The sequence below is a fragment of the Necator americanus genome, chromosome IV, assembly GCF_031761385.1.
Source record: "Necator americanus strain Aroian chromosome IV, whole genome shotgun sequence".
Lineage (NCBI taxonomy): Eukaryota > Metazoa > Nematoda > Chromadorea > Rhabditida > Ancylostomatidae > Necator > Necator americanus.
In genome coordinates, this window is record NC_087374.1 from 17,669,986 (window position 1) to 17,688,395 (window position 18,410).

At 42.3% G+C, this 18,410-nt stretch overlaps 4 protein-coding genes across 7 annotated transcripts; 3 read left to right on the forward strand and 1 right to left on the reverse strand.

The window, feature by feature from the left end:
• Positions 1-12: 12 nt before the first annotated feature.
• RB195_001709 (uncharacterized protein) lies at positions 13-1,929 on the reverse strand (the record flags this gene model as incomplete). Its single annotated transcript, XM_013448560.2, has 9 exons — positions 13-46; positions 273-337; positions 544-661; positions 725-815; positions 898-994; positions 1,106-1,217; positions 1,280-1,393; positions 1,553-1,701; positions 1,780-1,929. 9 exons carry the CDS (start codon positions 1,927-1,929, stop codon positions 13-15), a joined length of 930 nt encoding a protein of 309 aa, XP_013304014.2.
• A 3,238-nt stretch (positions 1,930-5,167) lies between these two features.
• On the forward strand, positions 5,168-5,998 carry RB195_001710 (uncharacterized protein; the record flags this gene model as incomplete). Of its 2 annotated transcripts, none has more annotated exons than XM_064198624.1 (1): positions 5,168-5,998. In XM_064198624.1, one exon carries the CDS (start codon positions 5,168-5,170, stop codon positions 5,996-5,998), a length of 831 nt encoding a protein of 276 aa, XP_064054504.1. The 2 variants fall into 2 exon arrangements, with proteins under 2 accessions (XP_064054504.1, XP_064054505.1); XM_064198623.1 differs by having other exon boundaries at positions 5,321-5,998.
• Positions 5,999-6,207: 209 nt separating this feature from the next.
• Positions 6,208-6,837, forward strand: RB195_001711 (uncharacterized protein; the record flags this gene model as incomplete). The annotated part of the gene is made up of 1 exon (XM_064198625.1): positions 6,208-6,837. One exon carries the CDS (start codon positions 6,208-6,210, stop codon positions 6,835-6,837), a length of 630 nt encoding a protein of 209 aa, XP_064054506.1.
• A 124-nt stretch (positions 6,838-6,961) lies between these two features.
• On the forward strand, positions 6,962-8,361 carry RB195_001712 (uncharacterized protein; the record flags this gene model as incomplete). Of its 3 annotated transcripts, XM_064198627.1 has the most annotated exons (3): positions 7,211-7,253; positions 7,319-7,683; positions 8,164-8,361. In XM_064198627.1, 3 exons carry the CDS (start codon positions 7,211-7,213, stop codon positions 8,359-8,361), a joined length of 606 nt encoding a protein of 201 aa, XP_064054508.1. The 3 variants fall into 3 exon arrangements, with proteins under 3 accessions (XP_064054507.1, XP_064054508.1, XP_064054509.1); XM_064198626.1 differs by lacking the exon at positions 8,164-8,361 and having other exon boundaries at positions 6,962-7,489; XM_064198628.1 differs by lacking the exons at positions 7,211-7,253; positions 7,319-7,683 and having other exon boundaries at positions 7,846-8,361.
• Between the last annotated feature and the right edge of the window lie 10,049 nt (positions 8,362-18,410).

An 18,410-nucleotide genomic window follows, 5' to 3' on the forward strand; every position in this document is an offset into this window, starting at 1 on the left:
ACTATAGCGGTTTTATGACTTCACTTTTTTGGAGCGTTGGCTTTTGCTAAAAAGTAAATATTAAATGTAATAAGTATAACAATTATATATATATTATATATATAACTGTTATACTTATTATATATATATATATATATGCATAGGAATACTTTTTTTCTTTAGCGAATGTATAATAGCTATTTTTTCAAGAAATCCTGAGTTTCTTGTGTTATTTTCACATTTTTATGGTATATTGGTTATTTTTATGGTCTGCAAAAACTAAATAAACTCACTATTTTTCATCGTCTTTTTCACCGGAACCAGTTTCCTCCTGTCGATTATCTTCGGAAGTTTCACTCTGAATACATGGGCTTTCCTGATCTTCGCATTAGATCAAATATGTTTCTTTTGTTCATTGTTAAAAAATTGATGAATTCGGCGAGGCCATTTTGATACCTTACACGCATTTGACTTTGGGCGGGGCATTCTGCGCGGCGCTAGTGCGTAGAAACTCCGCCCACTGCCAAACAAAATTGAATACGCCAAGAATAGAGAACTGTGTACTTCATCTTTAGCTCCTTTCTCTTTCTTCTTTCTAGTAGTGATTCCGGCCCAGTCGAGGGGTTTTGAAAAATCAATTCTTTCCTCCTTTGAAATTGCTGCTAACGAATTCCGTAAATATCTTAATTAGCATTTGTTTAATAATAAATTCTACAAAGTAACCACAAAAAATCCGCTCCCTTACACATAGTCCGGCTCATCGGCATATTTTAAACCATTAATATACTCCACGAGTCGTTTGAAATCTTCTGGAACTATGCGATAGCACGACTTATCTTAAATACATATGTGTGAACGGATAGACCAGTGACGCAGAAGAAAGTGCGAATCTATGCGAACTTTATGCATGCAACATACGTTCCAATTTGAAAAATTGTTCTTTCATTGGAAGTATTTCATTTCTTTCACATCTTTTCCACGGCAAACCCTTGTCGTCATCGAATAAGTCGAAACACTGAAACGGTTCCTTGCATGTCTTAACATGCAGTTGTAAACTTAAATTTCTTCTTCGTGCTTCAACAACGTTCAGTAGTTTTCCAGAAATATCTCAGCATTTTTTCCGTACCATGTAAAGCCAACATTCTAGATCGTCTTTTCGCCCTTGTTCGATTTGTTTATGACATGCTCTGGCAGCGAACCTCAAAGTTCCCAAAAAGTGCACTTTTATTCGTGGTAGTCTAAAATGGGAAATATGGAATTCACTTCGGTAATTGTGCAAAGAAAAATCCTGCTTGCTCACTTCACAGTTTTTGTCTCTCCTTCTGTAAATTTTCTAGCGATTCCAAAATCTAGCATGTATATGGTCGACTCTCTTGGACCGAGGCCAATTGCATAGTTTTGCGGTTTTATGTCCCTGAAAGAAGACAAGGTTTTAGAAGAAAAAATTCATACTTCAGTGTAAACGGCAGTTCTGAGAGCTTTTTCTCTGAGAGTACGAAAAAGTGGAGCGAGAACGAAGTGTTCTATGTTATGTGGTAGGCGATAGCGTTTTTAGATTCGTAGACCGTCTCGCCTGTGCAGGTAGCCGATTCCATGTAAATCACGCAATGCCGTCATTGTTTGTATACAGCATTGCATAGCTGTTGATTTTGAATAATTTTTCATAAGATCTTTCTTCCTAATGTCTTCTAGCGACGGTCCAACAAGGCCCATGACAAGAAACTGCAAGAAATCCAATCTTTCAAGTGTTTTGAAATATTTTTCCAGAAAAAAATTCATTTTCTAGAAAGTCTCACCAACCTTGAACTTTTGTGTTTTTCCCCTATCAACAAAATCAACAAAATGTCCTTTTCTATCAGGATCCTGCTGCTCGTGACATTTCATCAAAACAACTACTTCGATCTTCAATCGAAGCAATAATCGATTTCCAAGCACCATTTCAGTCTTCATGGCGGATTCCCATAGAAGAAGGATATTTTCAACAATCCATTACAGTATGCCCACTGATTCCTGTCACTTACTGTTTTATCCGGATTGTTCACCTTGGCAACCCTGTAGACGTCACCAAAACCTCCAGAACCGAGCAGTTTTATCACGCGCCATCTTAAAGAAAAACTCTAGCTATTTTACTGAGCTTTCTACTTTTTTTTTCGTGATTACTAGGAATGCAATAAGTCTGTCTTCGTATCAAATTTTGTGAGTTAAGATTTTTTTGGAACATTTTGAATAATATTTTTTTGTGATGATTGTTTTTAAAGCATCAGCCATCATTTGGCCTGTGTTTTTGACCGAAACTGGCTATTTCTAGAATTTTCAATAGATTGATTTTTTGTTGCTTATTTTGCTTTTATTTCCTAATTTTGTTATTGGGTTCCAGTCAGCAGATCTGCCCCCCGTCCAGTGCCTACATTGCACCATCTTGTTACTGTAGTACCACGTAACTTTCACCATATCCCGAGCATACAAATCTCAGTGACCGTCAACGTGTAGCAGAGCAGCCTCTTCTCCCTATGTAATTGTGCATTGTGCTGCGGATATTTGTGGTGCAACCGAAACATGCATTTTGTGTATAGGACCTTGATTGATCTATCGACACTGTTTAGTAGTAGTAATAGTATCACCTCTAACGAGCCGTTCTTGGAGCTAAGACTCATTTTGTCAGAAGTTAGGTCAAGATTTCTGATCAATGAGACCATTTACGAAAATGAATGTGGTGAACTCTATTCTGCCTTTCTATAAAGCGGATGAAACAGAGATTCAACACTAAGCCAAAAACTGCTGCACTACGTACATCCATTTAGAATGAATGACAAGCGAAAGGAAGCGACAAGCGACTACGAGTAGCACAACACGTATTGGAAGAGCACTGGTAAGTACTTCTCTCAAAAATGACTGATGGACTTAGAATGGATGCTATAGATAGATGAGATGTGTTGAAATGTCCACTATCCATTTTCTGTGAAATTAGGTTTGTGCTATTCTAACAACCCTTTCTTCCTCTTTTTTATAAAAAATAATAAAGAAAAATTTCGTAGTTTTCTTTCTGAACGCGTCAGTTTTAAATTTGAAGAATATTAAAACTTAAAATTCAAATAGTGCTTCGATTCCAATACAATATTGACACAGTGTAGAAAGCATTACTGAGAGTGTGGGTTTTCCTCCTGATTTCCCCCAACAGTTATTATGGAATGATGTTTTAACGTAAAATGACTTGAACAACATCATCGGAGTGAAAAAGGTGACGTTCCATGTCAGATCATCTATAGTGTTGACTACTACTTAAGCAGCCGTTTGCATTGGTGTTTCTACTTTTGAAGAGAGCGTGCTACCAACTTGAGGCAAACATGCAAGGAAATAGAGACGCGAAGGAGTCATATGTGTAGTGCCTTTTGTAGAAGGTGGTTCAGTGGAATACTTTATCAGTAATGAGACCTTTGGTCCGAACAAAAATGGAATAGTGGCAGACATTAGCACGAATACGCACATTAGTACGGTCAGCTGTCATGCTGCCTCTTATATAGCGCGCCAACAAGAATGCACTGAGGATAGTTGATGCTGCCTCTTACACAATCGTACTACGACATTGTGTCGGCAATGTATTTGTAGCAATGCATTACGAGGATAATGAAATAGGCTATTGCCGAATATCATATAGGGGAAACGCAATACGAGCAGTGGCACCGAGTATGAAACGGTTGCAACGTCTGATTCGTCTTTTGCGACATGCACACGAAGATATTGGCCTCAATCCGACGCCTTGGGACCCATCACACCCCATTTTAACGCTTTTCAATGCCGCCGCACCAATACGATGCCGTGGAATCAGTCACACAGCCCCTCCCCCCTATCTCCCCCGTTTTGGAATTTCGTTTTACACACCTACACACAAACACACGTGAAAGACTAAGCTTGTTATTATATAGGATGATGGTATCATGATCGTGCTATATAATAGCTGTCACGTGTGTGTGTAACGAAATTCCAGAACACGACTAGACGTGTATAAAGGCGTTAGATCGGTGTGCTGGGGCCACTAAGCGGTAAATTAGAGTGCGACGGGTCCCACGGCGTCGGATTGTTGTGCTGACGCCACAATGCTATAACACTTTGATTTTTTTTTAAAACATTCGTTTCGTCACGCTGAACTGCTGAACGTTGTCAAGACCTCTCCAACAAACCGTTCTTTCTAGGTTCCTACTACATCTCTGTGTGCCGTTCACTGCGCCACAGAAAACACGCATCAGAGACCGGCCCGTTGTCAGTATCGGAGACTACATCATCTACTGCGGCAGGGCTGATGAAAAGAAGATAGGAGGCCACGCGATAGCTGCGAGGAAAGGCTACAACAATGTGGCGGAGAAATTTGGCTCATCGTCGTCTAGATCGTCGCCTTTGTACGACTGCACAATCGTAGAGAATGTAAACTCAGGACCGTATGTGCCCACTAATCTATTGAAACCGCTGAAGACAATAATAATGAGGCCATTTATGATGAAGTCAATGCGTTGCGTTGTGTCTAAAATACCCTCCCAGCAGGTGGTCATCGTAAGAATCGACGTAACTGCGAAGGTGGGATTTCAACAATTGTCCGGTGTGCTAAGAAAACAGTGTTTCCCAACAGAGTGCATGTCGAATAAAGATAATCGTCTGATCGACTTACGACGACCTTCATAATCGCTTCCAGATTCACAGATTCAAGAGGAATCATCGACACCATCAGCTTGCGTGGTAAGAGTCACCCCTACTGACGCTTGAAGAGCAGGGCAAGATGAGAACTCTTAATTCAGCTCGCTACGTTCTGAAAAGGAACATTCTTCAATCGGATATCAGAACATCTAGAGCTGTTTGAGACATCGCGTTCGACTCTGACTACTTTGTGAAGGAATTCTTGATCTGTACTCCAACATCCACGGATTTCCCTCACTAGAGGGATCACAGCCGGTTAGTCGCGAGGCTACGTGGCGCGTTCCGGGTGGCGGATAGGGGGCTAATCGCGGATCAAAAGCGACCTTGTGCTTGCCCAGAGACGCAGGTGGATTCAGGGCATGGACTCCCTGTTTCTGCTGAGCCAGGACTGACTCATGACATTTTTGTATCCCGCACGTCGGTCCGGCCAAAAGCCTGCAATCAAGTGACTGGCAGTTGCAAGGAAGGCGGCTTGGAGTCACCTCCAAAAAAAAAGCTCCACATGTCCACTCTGTTAGAACGGAAGTTCTCCCAAAAACTCATGGGACTAGAGGCTTGCAATCTGCCCATGGGTTTTAAATTTTATGCAAAACACAGTAATAGAAAAGAGTCTCCTGATTCCGGAGGAAACCCTGGTACGGTAGCGCCAGGAAGGATGGGGTTGCAGGAGTTATATAGGCTACCGAAACCGAAAAGGACTAGAATGGCGATCTGTACTTATAACGCACGTACGCTTGCATCGGAAGCGGCCATCGAAGATCTGACGATGCAAGCCAAGAAGATCAAGTACGATGTCATCGGACTAACCGAGACGAGACGACGTCATCCTCTCAACGCCGTATATGAAACTGGAGAAGAACTATTCTTAGGAACATGCGACAGTAGAGGTGTTGGTGGAGTTGGCGTCCTCGTCAACACAAGTATGGCAAAGAACATCGACTCTTTGGAACAATTTACAACCCGAATCGGACGTCTGCGGATGAGAAGATGTGGTTCAACACCAGTTTTGACTATCTTCGTCGCTTACGCTCCAACATCAAGCTACGAAGAAGAAGAAATCGAAGTTTTCTATATGGAAGTGGAGAAGTTCCATAGAGAAGATCATGTCTTCTACAAGGTCATAATTAGCGATTTCAACGCCAAAGTGGGCCCAAGAAGAACGCCGGAGGAACTCCACATCGGGACCCACGGCCTACAATGGAATGACCAGGGGGAGAGGCTCTCCAAGTTCATCATGACGATTAAGACCATCCATGGGAACTCGCAATTCCAGAAGCCCTCCTCTCTACGCTGGACGTGGGGTCACCCGGTGGAGGGTAACGTAATGAAATAGACCACATCATCGTCAATAAAAGGTTCTGCCTGACGGACGTCGCTGTCGTACCAACGTTCTATAGGGGATCGGACCATCGCCTCCTCCTCCGAAGATTTTCTTTCACAAGGAGAGCAGAGAAAGCCGCCAAGTTCAGAGAGAGAAATCCCAGGACTATCATCAACTGGGATCTCTTCGCTACGCTAGCCGGCTTTTGGGAAGATTCCGTAATGGACAACATCGACGAGGAATATGACCGGCTCGTTGAACACCTTCACGACTGCGCGAAGAAGGCTGAGAGTTTTAAAACCACAAAGAGATGCCTGTCTCCGTCCGAGCTCGCAAGGCTTTGCAGAGAGGCGATAAAGGAAGACCTTAAAGAGACAAGAGCAGAAGTGCTGGCTGAAGCTGCAGAGGCGGGGAAAAGCATTCGCTATGCCCGTCGAGACTTCGTCAGTCGCAAGACGAGGATGACTGCTCTCCGGAACCCAAAGGGAACAGCCATTGCATCGAGAGGGGGAATGGAGAAAATCATCTACGACTTCTACTCTGATCTCTTCGACAGCCATGTCCACTTGCCTCCTCACTGTCTGAGGGAAGACGGACAAGTCATTCCAGAAGTTCTCCCGTCCGAAATACGACATGCTATCACGTCGGTAAGAAATCGTACAGCACCCGGTCCCGACAGAATAAGATCAGAACACTTGAAGAACCTTCCGCCAGTACTCATCAACACCCTGGCGAGGCTCTTTACACGTTATCTGTCGGAATGCAAGGTTCCTCAACAGTGGAAGACCAGCAAGACCGTGTTGTTGTATAAAAAGCTCTTCATCTACAAGCTCTTTGCAAGAGATCCTTAATAGGATTGAAAAAGTCTTGGATGAAGGACAGCCATGTGAGCAAGCAGGGTTTCGAAAAGGATTCAGCACGATTGACCACATTCACACTGTTTCGAAACTCATCGAGGTATCATGAGAGTACAAGATGCCGTTCTGTCTCACCTTCATGGACTTGAAGAAGGCCTTTGACTCAGTTGAGACGGAAGCGGTAGTGGAAGTCTTGGACAACCGAGGCGTCCCTACTCGGTATATAAAGGTACTTCGAGAGTTGTACAGTAACTTCACGACCGGAATTTCGCCATTCTACAAGAACATCAGCATTGACGTGAGGAGGGGGGTCCGACAGGGTGATACAATTTCGCCCAAAATATTCACAGCCACCCTCGAGAACGCAATGCGAAAGTTGGAATGGGACGACATGGGAGTGAAGATTGATGGTCGGCAGCTACACCATTTGCGCTTTGCTGATGACATCGTACTGATAACACCTAGCATCAGCCAGGCGGAACGAATGCTGACCGAATTCGACGGAACATGTGGGTGCATTGGTCTTCAGCTGAATCTACAAAAGAGGATGTTTATGCGGAACGGATGGATCTCGGATGCCCCATTCACGCTCACCGGACGAACATATTCGAATGCACCAGCTACGTTTATCTGGGTCGGGAATTGAACATGATGAACGACCTGACCCCCGAGTTGGGCAGAAGGAGACGAACGGCTTGGGAAGCATACAAGAGCATCGAGGATGTAGTGAAGAAGACCAAGAACACCCGGCTCCGTGCTCACCTCTTCAACACCACCGTACTTCCTGCTTTGACCTATGCTTCGGAAACCTTGGCATTTCGCAAGCACGAAAAAAACGCGGTGAGCGTCATTGAACGCGCAATTGAGAGAATGATGCTAGGAGTATCCCGTTTCACACAAGTGGGGGACGGGATTTGAAATTCTCTCCTACGTCAGTGATCGAAGATTAGAGACGCCGCCGCATCTGCCAAGGAAAGTAAAATAAGGCGGGCCGGACACGTGATGCGCTTTAATGACAACCGTTGTACCAGAGCCGTGAGCGACTGGGTTCCCCGCGATATTAAGCGCACTACAGAAGACCGCCGACCCGATGTTCAGATTTCTTCACGAAGTTCTTCAAAGAAAAATATGATGCTCTTCGTGTCCCACGCGAAAGGAGGAACCACTGGGCTACTCTGGCACGCGATCGGGACAAATGGAAGGATTACTGGCGCCCGCTTGACCAGTTCGAAGATCAACGGGAGTCAAGTAACAGGTAACAAGCAACTCCAACATAAATGCATACAACTCGGGGAATTTCGTTTTGCACTCATATTTCAGACCTTGCGTGTTGGTATTCGGTCAAGGAACTCCTTGGTCTCTCTTGCGGAGCTGTATCTCAAAACTGAGAAGAACTCTGACGAGTACGATGGAGTACCAGCAAAGTTTGTTCGTCCACTTGATCACCTTCTGCAATCGGGGTGGACGAGCAACCGATTGAACTCCTCGATGAGTTCTGTTACCTGGGCTGAATGCTGAAAGAACTGCAGCTGCGAGGGTATTTAGCCAAGATGCGATGAGAAAACTTCTGAACTAAATTGTTTAACAAAGTGCCTCTGATTGATGCTCATCGCCAACGAAGTCAACCTGTTCACCCAACCATGGTATATAGATCGGAGACTTGGGAGGTACTATCTACGGTGATGGAGAGGCCTGACTGCAAAAAAGGGAAGCTGGTTAGACGGCTGCTCGGCTACTTTTGACATAGAGAATGCTACAATAAAGGTCTTTACGCAGAAATCGAAAGGCCCGTCGGATTCAGGAAAAGGACATCTGGCCGAAAACAAAAGATAAAAGAGGACTTGGGCACATTTGGCATCGATAGACACTTCGGAGTCAAATTTCCCAGGATATAGAATAACAAAAGGGAATAAACTCTGCGAAAGCTATTACTGAAGATCGAAAAGGTTGGGCAAAGTTATGCTCGAGGGCAACACACCTTTACGAAGATGTAGGCAATTTCTTCAGGCGATAATATCAGCCGGCAATCACGTGAAGCGGGCGGGTCTGACGCAGTCTGTTAGAGGTTGTAGCCACACTGTCGAGGGTTCGAATCCGCCTTAGTGCTCACCAAGCCTCTCATCACTCCGGGGCGATAGATTGGTACCAGACTTGTCTGGGAGGATAAAAACACTGACTTGATCATCGGCTGGCCCCCGCAAGTCATTGTGTAGGCCAACATGCGTTCTGAAATCTCAACGATTACGAATTCCTGTAAAACGCGTTGGCGCATCCCGAGTGGATTGATACGCCAGTGACTTTATCCTTTTTAATCACATGAAGTAGGTCAGGGTCTTCTATTTCGTCCTTAAATTTTGCACATCAGTGTATTTTATTCGTTTAGGGGCACTCTGATATATGTTTATCAGGAGCATGATTACATAATACGAATATGGAAACCACCATTAGCGGTTACTAGTTGCTACTACTAGTAGTAGTGAGAAAGGTTTCGCGGTGACAGATGGGCAGTGCTGACGGTACTGGACAAGAGTGAAAATAAGTGATGCGGGTCCAACGGCATCAGGTTGGTGTGGCGACTTTAGAACGAGGTAAGAAAAGTCCAGCGTTGGATTACTGCCCAGACGTTAGAAATCAATTTGAAGAGGTGAGGCAGATCCACGACATTAGAGAAGCGTGTGCTGCTAGAACGGAGTGAGAAGAGATGACCTAAGTCTAAAGGCGACAGTGTTTCGTCAAGATCAAGAAGCACAGAGACGAGTTCAGAATAGTGAGAATGATGGGTTGGTGCCAAGAAGCAATGAGACACGAGACGGGTTCAACAGTGTCATATTGGTGTGCCGACATTGGCGACTGTATCCTAACGCCTGCGTATGTCCACACTCTCCCTTACCCCCATCGTGTTCTGACAGAACAAACCAGAACAACTGTTTAAAGGCATCACCCCACAAATCTGGGGTGGTGCGTGTTTCAGGTGGATTATGCTGACACTTGGTCGTAGATTATGGAGAGAAGGGTGATTCCGACCATTTCTTCCTAATTGCCGTAAAAAAGGGCGTGAACAAGGCTGGTGCGCTCCATTCGAACTCGTTGTAGAAAATAGCGCGCCGGAACGCTCGAAGCCGTATCTTCCGGGCTATAATCTGCTACTCCATATAGGCATAGCCCACCTGAAACCCGCACCACCCCAGATTCGTGGGATGATGCCTTCAAATTGTAGTGATGTAAGATCCTTATCTTAATCACTATAGCATCGACGATGCTTTCGTTCTATGTTAGCGCAAATTAGGTGTTTTGAAAAAAAGGCTTCCGCTCATCATTCTCTGTACTGTTAGTGTATTTGGCCAGAGCGATTATGCGTGAAGTCAAAGCATGCATAGCCGACTAGTTTTGCCTGTTTGCCTTCTGAGATTCGCCTACAATTTGATTCACATGGCTCTCATGCTGACATTATTGAAAAAAATCCTTTGCAACTATACCGTGCACAGATACTATTGTTAATGTACGGGTAGCAGTAGTAGCTTATATCTTTAGGGAAAATTCATCTCAAGATTTTAAGTTATGCAGTGCATCAAAACGGTCTCATTTGCATTGCTCGTAATGGGAGACGTGGTAATTTGTTGTCAATGCAGTGAGAACTGCTAGGAGTTGCGACTCTGAACTTGCGGTGCTTCATGCTCATGTTACCACCTCTCTTACGTCTATTAGGAAGTCAAAGTCAAGAATTTCAATTATATCAAAGCTTCATTCCATTACTGTTGTCCAATTTCTGACAAAAATCGTGTTACGTCGCATCGTCGGAACGGAACAACAACAAGTCCCCGATGCAAGTCGAGGACTGCTTTTGTTTCTGTTGTAGTTATTTTCCCGTTCTGTTTTGTTAATTATTTAGTTTTGTTAGTTGCATAGCCTTACTGGCATATAGCTGACTTGCTTCAATACCATTTCCCCCAAAAAATGAATATCACCTAAAAATGAATGAATGAATAGACTATCAAGATGGTCAAAAAGACCATTATGCTGTCGGTATCGACGATAACGATCGATATTGATAGTAACTACTTCACTTTGATCGGTATTGGCCTTTTAGTAGAGTCAAAACGACATCAAGCACTGTGCAGTTGCGTAGGCGGTAGTCTCGAAGCGGCTCGACTACCCGTCTATGAACTGTCTCCCGCAAATGAAGTAGTTATCGCTAATTTCTCTGGGTCTCATCGCAAACGACAATGAACTGCTAGATTTCATATTTCTTCGTCGCACTTCACGGAATTGAAGTTCAAAGAGGTCCAAAAGTTTTTTAAAAAAAAATTTTTTTTTTAAAATTTCCCGTTTTTTGGGTAGTTTTGTGACTTTTTTCTAGGTAGTTCCAGGAAAAAGCAACTGAAGAAGCGCTCTAGTGACAATTGGGTTAATTTTTCACGTATTCAGAAAAGAAAACCAAAAATAAGTGATTTTTGACTTTTAGATCATAATATTCACGTAAACTTTTCGCTTTGAACTGTGTCACCGTCCTTCATCTTTTCCCTCTCCACTCCTGGTTTCTTCTTCGCTTTTCTCTTCTTCTTCTGGAATCGCCGTGATTAAAAAGATGGTTGACGATGGGAACATTCCATTTATTTCCCAAGGATGAGATGGACCTCCCCCATGACGTAATCGTTAGTAGGTGAGTATTATTTTCAGCGTCGATGGTGTAGAATGAACCTTACGGGCTGGTGATTCTCCATTTATATTCCTGATAGCTGGCTGGTTCAAGTGATAGTTCTGTTTAGGATCTTATCATGCTATATAATGACGGGCTTATTCTGTCACGTGCGTGTCTGTATGTTTCAGTCCGAAATTCCAGAAGGCAGTGAGGCGGGTCGAACGGCTCCGGATTGGTGCGCGGGCGCCCGAAAGCGGTAAAATGGAGTAAGAAATCGGATCCCAGAGCTTGGCGCGTGCAGAAGGCTTCGAAGAGGGGTGGGACGGATCCAGTGGCGGGTAATTGGTGTTCTGTGGAGCAGTGGAGTTGTGTCGCACAATTAGTTCATGTGGCAGAAAAAAAAGAGACGTTGCAACCATTTCATAGCCTCGGCCACTTCGTTGCGTCGTTCACCTCATTTTACGATAAAGCATCGGTCTAAGATAGCTTTTTGAGGAAAGAAGAGATGGAAACCCATACTTCAGTAATGTTTTGAAATTATGACGGTGTCGAAGAAGTATAGGTGGAAAATCAAGTTTGAATGCTCTCAAAATGTAGAACTGACGCGTTCAGCAAAAACACTGTGAAATCTTTCGTCTATGCCTAAATATTTTTTAAAAAAACGACGTAAGTGTTGTTAGAAAAACATAATTCTAATTTTACAAAATATGCTGCTACTATTATAAATTTTTGTCGATCATTAAGGGCGAGCGAAGAGAACACCATAAGCAGTCTGAAATCCGGCTGTAGCGAGACGTTTACACTGATTAAGCTGATAATCTGCCTACTGCAGAAAAATTATGCTTGGAGGTACGGTTCCCGCTTCGTCTTTGAATTTCAGGACATTTCAGAGAACCTTAGTGTTGCGATGGTTCCAAAAATATGCTCGAAAAGTCTTAGAGCTTTATTTCTAGGTTTTTTCCGTAGCATAAAGATTTTAATGAGAATGGCGAGAGGACGAAATGAGTGGAAGAGATGCTGGGGCCCGCACGTCCAGTGAAGACGGGCCACTTACGTATCTAAGTAAGTACGGAGTAAATATATACAGTCAGACTATCTTTAAGGTTTCCGTCAACTGAAAATTTCGAAATAAGTTTTCTTTTAACTTTTCGTATAGATTTTCCTGCGGAGCATATGCAAAACACAATTACATAATTGCGAAAGCATTTTCAATAAGTTGCGTTGGATTGGTCTACAGCCCGACAGAAATTCTGCTGGCACAACCGTTCCATCGAAAAAAGTAGAAGTAATATTCATTTATACGCTTGTTAGTATAGAAACTATAAAAAGCTTTTCACTCGAAAAGGTCAGAATTTCAAAGTTGCTTCAATTGTTAACCATACTGATCTATTTTTAATCTTTATGACCTCGCCTGTTATTTATTCATTTATATTTATTGATTTAACTTTCTCAGAGTTCATAATTACTAGATTTTCGCATTCCTTTCTTTTTATTTTTTTGCAAATTGTATTTGGAAAAAAAAACGTAATATGGGAATGTACTGTAAACAATGGCATCGACAGCTTTGTGGGCGAATTTTCTCAGCGCATAGCATTTCACTTCATAAAGTCTCGAAGTTTTTCCAATGATTAACGCGATAAACTGCTGTTGTTGTTGGTTCGATGTTCATCAAAGAATTTTACGATAGAGCGTAAATTAGAAGAAATAAAAGAAATTAGAAAGATAATCATATATATTGTATCGATTTCCTTAAGCGATGCCTATAATACTCTTTCCGGAGGATTAAAAACAATCTCCTTTTCTTTTCTGTTTGTCAGAATCTTCTACTCCCACTTAGGAATGTATTAGCAAAATTTGAGTGTGAGCAGCTTTGTTGTCACCCCGACAGATTTGCTGTTTGTGAGATGACACCAGATTTTTCAAAGCTAACTATTTTTTGATTATCTTCTTTTTGGTCCTTGAGGGTGTGGCGCAGTCGGTTAGAGGTCCGTTGTAGCCACACGGTCGAGGGTTCGAATCCACCCTAGTGCTCACCAAGCCTTTCATCCCTCCGGGTTCGATAAATTGGTAACAGACTTGTCTGGGAGGATAAAAACACTGACTTGATCATCGGCCGGCCCTCGCAAGCCAAGTACAGGCCAACGCGCGTTCCAGAACCTCAACGATTACGAGTTCCAGCAAAGTGCTTTGGCGCATCACAAGTGATTCTTACGCCAGTGACTTTATCCTTTTAATAAAAGACAGTAGCAATTTTTGGGATGTATGTTTGAGAAGAAAGACAAAAATATACAATAATAAAATAAAATAATAAATAGACAGATAAGATAGAAATACAAAAATGAAATGAACACCTTGATCAACACCTTATAAAAAAGACGGTTTTTACATCTTACATACACATGGTAAAAACAATAATACAGAAGGGACTAGAAAAATTGCAATGGGGAGAAGCAATGAAAGAGAAACTTTTACTTCTTACATAATCATAGTAGTAGTCAGTTCAGTTACTAATGAAGACGTAATTCAGCACCCTCTATTCAAAATAACAGTACTAAGAAAAGGATACATCTGTAACATACATATCCAATGAGAAAACCACATAATCCCTGCTATGGATTGTGCATTTTTCTCCGTAATTCACTGCTTTCGTCGTTTCCGGGATTTTTAGATGATTGTTGTATGACCCTTATACTATCTTTCACAATCATCGGATCTCCTTCATTACACCATGCTTGAATTGTGCGACTAGCAGATTTCTTAGAGATTTCCGGACTTGACTGCCTAATAGACCAGAAGTATGGAAGGCGCGGTGGTGCAGCGATGAATTACAGCTGACGACCCATTACTAGTGCCTTTACACTGGATTATATGAGCACTCCAGGTGTGCTGTCCTTCCAGGCACATTCGCCACGGGACACGTTTCAACACCTACTTTAATTACACCTTTACTTGTTGCTGTTCATTACGTGCTGTAATTTTAGTGGCGTAGAAAATTCGATTGCTGAGGTGGAGCTCAGCTCTGCTTCCAGATCTTTTCTTCACAGTCAAAAAACGCCCATTCTGCCTGGTGACGTCGAAAATGTGACTAACGACATGGATTTGCCGACAACCGCATGCCCATCATCGCTGCAGTTTTAACCTCGTTCGGTTATGTATAACTGAAATTTATAGCGGATATCCAGCTCTCCTCTGCCGCATGTTTAGGAGAAAAAATAGTAGAATCTTAGACAAGATCTTTTTCTTGGCATATGTTGTTGACCTTCACTTATGCCACTGTGATGCTTTTCTTGGAGCTGTGCAAACTTTTCCCACTGGTTACAGGTCCACTCACTTTTTTGATCCTGGAATAATTCTTCAATTTCATACTTTGTTACTCTCAAAGTTTTAGATTGTCGAATGAGTTTCTTTCCTATTTTCCTGATATTTTTACTTTTTATTCAACAACGGAAAAGTTCCAGTCAACGGTATAATCAGTAGTCTTCTTCCATCGATGTGATAGATTGTTGACGCTTTCGGCTCAAGACTCAGTCTGCTGTGAATTTAAATGTTGACGACCGTGGAAAGAAACTCAAAGGACAACCTAGTATTTACTTCGCAACATTACTTTTTCTTGACTGAATGAGTAAATAGCTGAACTGGATGGACGCGCTGAACATCAGACCTCTTCTGATGCTCTTTTCGATCGCCTTAATTTATCAATAAAAACTAAAAGCGGTGCCATTTCTTGTGAAATTTCTGTTTTCTCTAATAACGATTCAAATTTGCGTTTACACCTATGTCCTTTCGACCCCTATGCAGTTTGAATACATCACTCAAAATGTAAGCATTCTTCCCTTCTTCCCAACGATCAACACAAAATAGTGGGTTAGCATGAAGTGACGTGAACGTCATCAGCTGATGCTGATAAAGGCAGTGTTCACCGTCAGGTCACACGAACTGTTAGCTACTATTCAAGGGTGGTTTGCTTGCATGTTTCCCGTTTTTGAAAAAAGGATGTTAGCAATCTGAGGCAAAGGTGCAGGGCAATGGATTCGCAGAGGAGTGCACGGGAGTGAAACGCGACAAACGCGGTTGTCATGGCCATGAAACGGTTCACTACATCTCATTTACTTTTCTTCGAATCAAGATGGAGTTATTGCGCGATGCAGCCTCATCGCGGCACCATTTCAACTGCCTGGGACCCGTTACAGCACATTTCACCTCTTTCTGGCCCCAATTCTATGTGGTTGGGTCGTGTCACCACTCACTTGAATTTTGTGAATGACGAACAAACAAACAAGCAAACTATACACGGGTTAAGCACGTTATTATGTACCGCGCGTAGTCTATGTATGTGTTGATCTGATGGCGAACAAAATTATTCGAAATAAAAGCCGAAAGTGCAGAAATAGTTGAAGATCACCATTAAGATTGAAGGATAAGAAGTGTGCGCAGAGAGCAAATATGTCGTCGCCGAGGTCCACAGGAATCCTTTTCTTATACCTAAAGAAATTGGAACTGAAAATGTTTGTTCCAGAAAAAAGATTACCGAAGGACTGAATAAAACCAGGAAGCTTATCCATTTTTTATCTGAAAACTGCTACTTCTGTGACGATCAGAGGGTTTGTTTCAGCAGTTTTTCGTTGTCAGCAGTTGTTGTTTTTTTTCAGAAAAAATATTCAAATCGATTTTCCAAAGATTCCCGTTGAACCCTATGCTATCGTGTGGAACTAACTCATGAGGTACAAGAACATATGGAGACTAAAAAAATATCTAATTATCCAGTACTTTCGGGTGAAATAATAAAATAAAATAAAAGAGAGAGTGTAGATCAAGTAATCGCTGGAGATCAAACCATCTACCAGTAAATCTGGCGGTGGTAGCGGTGACCTCTACCTCGTAATTCCTGAGAAGGATCCAGTGCTATCCTAGACTTAACTTCGGAGCGCTTATTTATTTACTTCTCTACTTCTATGGCACCTGCTTACTACATTTACCATACTTTGCTGCATTCAAATCACGTATAAATATATACTTTGTAAGTTGTATGATATATATATATATAGTATTACGAATTTAGTAAATATTTATGTGTGTTACATTGTACTATATGTCTGTGTATCACATAATATTACGTATTGATCGCCAGAGACAGATATCAGGAAAGGTCCTGGATGGATCTCCTGAGCCTGCACTAAGCTACCTACGTGAAAATCCATATGCATGCCTTCTTCCAAACCTGTGCTCATCTCTAGCGCACAAAATAAACTTGTAGATTCCTTTATCATCTATAAGTATTATTTTGGTGGTCATATCGATTCTTCTGGCGTTTTTAAACCACTATTGCCATTTCGAGAATCCCATATCTGCAAAATCCCTCTCCAAACACATTTATATTGCAAGGAATTACTTATGAAGTGGAAAAAATGATGGAAGCTGAAGAGGATGATGGCCACTTGGAGATTTATGGAAAATATCAAAAAAGCTCCTGATTGAAAGGCTATGACTTCAATTAGCTTGTTTTTAAATTCGCAAAAAAAAACGACTTGACTAAAAATTGTTTGTTGAAGGAAGAAACAAATAATTTTTAGTCAAGTCGTTTTTATTAGCCGCATTTTTATTAGCCGCACTATCAAGTGGACAGATTTTCTGGATAGTGGGTGTTTTGCTTGATTAACAGCTTTTGATGGCGACAAATCTCCAACCTTGAGATACGTCCGTCTATGCGTTTTTCGAAGAGATTAGCTGCCACCTCTGATTGATCTCCTGTCTATTTTCTGGAACCAGCCCAACAATTTCCAAGAAAAAACGTGACAGTCGTGGAGTCCGAAGACGATGAATCGTTGTCGACGGACGATATTTCGCTTCACCATTCAACCGACCGACACCATCGTAGCCGTAGTCGCCGAAGTGAGAAGAGTTCGCCGCGAGCGCCGCCGGGCCTCACTCAGAGCGGCGCATCGATCCGTTAGCCGTGTGGCTAACGGCGCCCACGGGCACTAGACGAGAGGGAGAGAGTATTGTTTTCAGCGGCAATTGGGCTCAGTTCAGCTCGACATCGGACGTCGTACGCACGCGCGGAACCACACATTTTTCCACCGGAATCCGATCTCCTTATTCGCCTGTGCACTCGCTTTCGTCGATTCGACTCATTCCCACAGATCTCCAGTAATTGTGGGGGCCAGTAACTAAAGCATTGCATCCGTCCGTAAATCTGATTTGTCTTTGTGTCCCAACATTTTATGTCAGAAATTCTGAAATCGTAGGTGCATCTAACTTCCATATATTGAGGGCGGTGTACCTCTCAGCTCTCTGGAAATTACTCTATTTTTAAGATTTCTATTCATTTTTTACCTATTTTTTCAGCTTCTTCTTTCTCCGCAGCTTTCCTCACTAATTCAAATGAATGATTTGCTTTCCTAAAAATTCTGAAGAAATTACGCATGAATCTCTCTTCCGCTTGTCCAAACATAACCAAAGCAGAACATCTGTTCAGTGCTACTGGAGCTTTATATTACTACGTTTTTACTTTTTTCTTCCTGGAAAATGTTTTTGGATCGTTTGTTGATTGCATGTATTTATCGGTTAGAACGATACTAATCGTGTTGCGGAAGAATCGCAGCGTACAGTTGTGCTTGCATACAATCATGATGGCTTGTTCAATTCCTTTTCCTTTGCATATGCTTGAGTGATTATCGGGAATTCCCCAGTAAGAACCCTAAAACGTAAGAGATGCGCAAATTCGAAAATTATGCAAGAATACATTTCTTCAAACCTCAGCTCCTATTTTTCTTTGATTTGCACCGCGTCAGCTGTTGCGATCAAATGAGTCAACCACAATCTCATGTACATCCTCGAGAATACTGTTCCTGAAAATAAATAAAAACATACGCAATCAGTCCTGGAAATAAAGTGGTCATATCGAAACCTCATCTGCTTAGTAGTGACA